At 47.8% G+C, this 4,511-nt stretch overlaps 1 protein-coding gene across 1 annotated transcript in view; it reads right to left on the bottom strand.

Moving 5' to 3' along the window:
- Window positions 1–1,057: 1,057 nt before the first annotated feature.
- LOC102849179 (sodium/potassium-transporting ATPase subunit alpha-1-like) overlaps window positions 1,058–4,511 on the bottom strand; it is a 17,195-nt gene continuing 13,741 nt past the window's right edge. The window contains exons 12-21 of the mRNA XM_006899587.1: window positions 4,419–4,511; window positions 3,929–4,065; window positions 3,521–3,671; window positions 3,130–3,298; window positions 2,869–3,023; window positions 2,663–2,786; window positions 2,303–2,448; window positions 2,078–2,208; window positions 1,721–1,914; window positions 1,058–1,396 (exon numbers count right to left, since the gene is read on the bottom strand). Coding sequence (XP_006899649.1) covers window positions 1,368–1,396; window positions 1,721–1,914; window positions 2,078–2,208; window positions 2,303–2,448; window positions 2,663–2,786; window positions 2,869–3,023; window positions 3,130–3,298; window positions 3,521–3,671; window positions 3,929–4,065; window positions 4,419–4,511 — 1,329 coding nt within the window. The 3' untranslated portion in view covers window positions 1,058–1,367. The remainder of the gene's footprint in view (window positions 1,397–1,720; window positions 1,915–2,077; window positions 2,209–2,302; window positions 2,449–2,662; window positions 2,787–2,868; window positions 3,024–3,129; window positions 3,299–3,520; window positions 3,672–3,928; window positions 4,066–4,418) is intronic.

The following is a 4,511-nucleotide window of genomic DNA, read 5'->3' as shown; positions in this document are numbered from 1 at the left end:
AGGGTACGGACAGAAGCACCAATTGTCTCTCTGAACTGTCGTTATTGTTCTGCAGTGATTCAAGCGGACAGGGATAGATTGTGTGAAGAGGAAATGAACCCCAGCACACACTTGGCAATGTTAAACAAACTTGAAAAGCCCTTTCCCGTTTGCCTGTGGTGAAATGGGAACTGCTTCACTACTTTTTGAGTAAGGAAAATAGGAGAGGTTCATAGCATGTCTTGCACCCTGCCCCCCTCACCCCACCAGGGGGTGTCACCTTGAAGCCTAAGTTCATAAACCAGTATTCCAGAACCTTGGCCTGTCTTGGATGTCTGGGGTTCCCTCTGAAGTCCAAGGTCTCATGCTGCATTATCCCATCAGGGAATACCCACAGCCATCATTACCACAGCATGCTGACAGTCCCCCTTCTCCGGGGGCAGTGAGCAGGCATGAGGAGGTGGGGTAGAGACAGTGCACAGCCTCTGAGAAGCTTTGGCCATGTTAGCCCAAGCACCAGAAGGTGGCCACGGCTTGGAGCACAGCCCAGAGGAAGAACTGCTGAACTGCTGAGGAGACCAGGAAATGTCAGGCAGCCAGCTCCTCCAGCCTTCCCTGGCGATGTGCGAGGACATCGGGCACTATGGAGCCAGAGGGCACCATGGTGCTATTTGAAGCTATATTTGGAACAAGTTGTATAGAAGGGAACCACTTTTAAATGCACACACATGACCTGAAAGATTGCTGGAGATTTCTGGAGACAAACCAGGTTCTGGAGTCACTGCAGGCTATTATAGAGGTGAAGCCCATCTCTTCCTGACACATTTTCCTTCAAGTAGTAGGCTCACAAGCAGCACACAAATAAGGGGCCAGATGAGCTCCTCCACTCAGTTTCCTCTCACCCAAGGGTTTTCACACAAGGGCAAACAGAATCACCAGGAGTGCTCACAGACAGTTCTGCTTCCAGGTTCTGCCTCAGTAGGTCCGACTGGACCGAGATCCAGTCTAATAGGCAAGAACTACAGCTCTAAATCCCAGCCATCTCCATCCCAATGAAGTGATGCAGACACAAGGACAATTCCATTATAACAGCCATCTTTATTTGTAAAAATCCAGATATAAAATGTAGTCAGTCTTTCCAGGTTTTCCTTTTTTACAAAAACAAAAAGGCACATAAAAACCTTTCCCACAGACGGATGATTTTCAGGCAGCCCTCCCCCCTCCCCCCATATATCTACATGCTTCATTCTGGGATGCCTCACTTCCCCCACATGCTTCGGTGCTTTCCTACTAGGTTCCGAATTCCAAGACTGAAGTACACAAAGTGGGGTGGGTGGGTGATGGATGCAGAATGTGGTATGATGCTCCACGGCGTGCAGGACGGGGGACTAGTAGTAAGTTTCCTTCTCCACCCAGCCTGAGGAGAGAAGCACACCGTGCAGTGAGGCTCTGGCAGAGGGGCAGGGGCATACAGGGCGAGAGCCCATGTCGGCAGGGCAGGGAGCATATCCCCAAATGCAAAGGACCCCACCTGATCGTTTAAAATGCAACAGGTTCTCCAAGAGACCAAAAATGCAATGCACTCAGCATTTCAGCTGATTAGTTAGTTGACAGCCCACCAGTCTAATGACATTTCCCATTAGACCAACCACTGAAGGAGCCGGGCTAAGGGAAACACGACCCAGAACAGCACTGCCCGGGGGACTCCTTGCCCCTCCCAAGTAACCATGAGAGCACTTACCGCCAGGGCTTCGCCTGATGATGAGCTTTCTGACTTCATCATACACGAAGATGAGAAGTGAGTAAGGGAAGGCACAGAACCACCAGGTAGGTTTGAGGGGATACATCCTCAGGGCCACTCCCATGCCAGGGCAGTAGGAAAGGAAAGCAGCAAGGGCCGTCTCTTCAAAGAGGCCAAATATTAAGATCTTGTTCCTAAAATTAAGAAGTTAAAAATGTATAAAATTCAAACAGAACAGTGAAATTTTGTTTCCTAAATTGCTCTTAAAACACTTGTGCGGAGTTAGGCTTTCTGCAAAGGGTTTGAAAACCAGATAGATCCCTTCTTTGAGCTGCAAAGTGGAGAGCCATTACTCACTTCATCCCCTGCTGGAAGACAGAATTCCTTCTGGTCTTGCAGATGATCAGATCAGCCCACTGCACCACCACAATGCTGACAAAGAAGGCAGTGTGGCAGGTAAACTCCACGATTTTCCTCTGCTCGTATGTCTGAAACCCAGAACACACACGCATGAGCCCTTGCTCCCTGCCTGCACGGCTTGCAGAGCTGACACCAAGCAGGCATAGAGAGGCTCTCACTCACCCACTGCTGCCCGTAGCTGTCTTCCAAATCGTTGACCCAGCGGTCATCCCAGTCCATTCGGATGCCCAGGAGGTCAAAGGGGAGGAAGCCATTCTCAGCCAGAATCACAAAATAAGTGAAGAAGCCTCCCAGCGCCTGGATCATACCTAACAAGTGGGAGAAGTAACTTAATCTGATTGCTGCAGAAGGCCTGTGGGCAGGATAGAGGTCTTCTAATCCAACACCTTTCAATCCAACTTCCACCCACTTCCAAGATTCTTTTCCCCTGTTCAATCTACACCCTAAATTCCTCATGGCAGAATTTCATCTGTCAATTCCTTTATTGACTGCAAAGGTCAAGGACTAAGCACAGCAACTTACCAATCTGTCCATAGGCCATACTGATGAGCCTCTCATTCACCAGTTTGTCTGTTTTGGGATTTCTGGGCTGTCTCTTCATGATATCACTCTCAGCTTGCTCGTATGCCAGAGAGATGGCAGGAACCTGAGGGAAAGCAAAGCCGTTAACACCAGTGTTACAGCCATGGCCCCCACCTTCATATTATTTATGTGGAAGACGTACTTACCATGTCAGTGCCCAAATCAATGCAGAGGATGGTGACGGTCCCCAGTGGGAGTGGAATGTTTGCAATAATAAATATCAGGAAGGGGGTGATCTCAGGAATGTTACTGGTGAGGGTATAGGCAATGGATTTCTTCAAGTTATCAAAGATCAGACGACCTATGAAAGCAAGATTCTTGTATTATACATCTGAAGAAGCAAACAGATGAATACATCCAGTAGTATGTGTGGTTTTTTGTGAGCACTGTCAAGGTGCTGCACTTACCTTCCTCAACTCCAGTCACAATTGAAGCAAAGTTGTCATCTAAAAGAATCATGTCAGCAGCTTGTTTAGACACATCTGAGCCAGCAATTCCCATGGCAACCCCGATGTCTGCCTTCTTCAATGCTGGAGAGTCATTCACACCATCACCAGTTACAGCCACAATGGCACCCTTGGAGGAGAAAGGGAGACAGGTTAGACACCTAGCTTATTCTCCCCATCATTCACAAGTCTGCCCATGACCTAGATTGCAAAAGTGCCTTGTACTCCACTAAATTCGAACAAGGTAGCCTTCGTCACCCCTGGGGAAAAGTTTGGCCTTTTGGCCTATGTGTGTGGTATTTCCCTCACTGCTGTTTTCACTAGTGGCTGGGACGCCCTGAAGGCAACTGACCTGGCGCTGGCAGCCCTCCACGATGATGAGTTTCTGCTGAGGGGAGGTTCTGGCAAACACAATCTCAGTGTGGTACTTGAGAATGTCATCCAGCTGCTCAGCGTTCATGTCCTTCAGGTCACTTCCATGGACCACACAGGCCTTGGCATCTCTAGAATGAGAGGAGACACACCCCCAAAGGTCAACCATGACTTCAGCACAAGGATCATCACTGCCCGTGAAAGGTGTATATGAAATAAAAAGGGGCTAAATACATGAATCAAAGCCATTACATGACTCTTGCTCTACAAATTTTAACAGTACAAATTTTCAGTACATCATGTGTTAATGTAATAATCTGAAGCTAGAGATTTCAAACTATGTCCTGGCACAGTCGAGGCAGTCTGTGAGCTGAGCTTGGTGCCATACCTGGGGTTCACCTGGCTCACTGGGATGTTGAGGCGGGCAGCAATGTCTTCCACAGTCTCATTGCCCTCTGAGATGATGCCCACACCTTTGGCAATGGCTTTGGCTGTGATTGGGTGGTCTCCTGTAACCATGATGACCTGTTAGAAAGCAGAAAGACCTCAATTAGTTTCAGTTAAGATGCTAAGGATGATTCCACAACTATAACGATAGCTCAACTATAACGATACTACATGTGTAGTAGGAAAACACAAAAATACTCAGTACTTCAGGTTTGCACCCTCAGGTGTTTTTTTTTTGTTTTTTTTGTTATTTTTCTGTTTTCTTTTAACATCTACTAGTCCTGATGACAACTGAGAAAAACAGCTATGACAACTATGAGTTTCATAGAAACTCACGAAAGCTATGACGTTATTGGCCAAATTCACAGGCAATGACACCCCACAAATTCTGGCGGAAGCCAGAAGCCAGGGGCCTGCAGACAAATCACTACCTTAATTCCAGCGCTTCGGCATTTGCCCACAGCATCAGGAACAGCAGCACGGGGAGGGTCAATCATGGAGATGAGGCCAACAAAGCAGAGGTT

Source organism: Elephantulus edwardii, unplaced genomic scaffold (genome assembly GCF_000299155.1).
Source record: "Elephantulus edwardii isolate Elephantulus edwardi_28Jun2011 unplaced genomic scaffold, EleEdw1.0 scaffold00262, whole genome shotgun sequence".
Taxonomy (NCBI): domain Eukaryota; kingdom Metazoa; phylum Chordata; class Mammalia; order Macroscelidea; family Macroscelididae; genus Elephantulus; species Elephantulus edwardii.
Note: the sequence above shows the minus strand (reverse complement) of the source record. Positions and strands in the feature narration are given on the sequence as shown.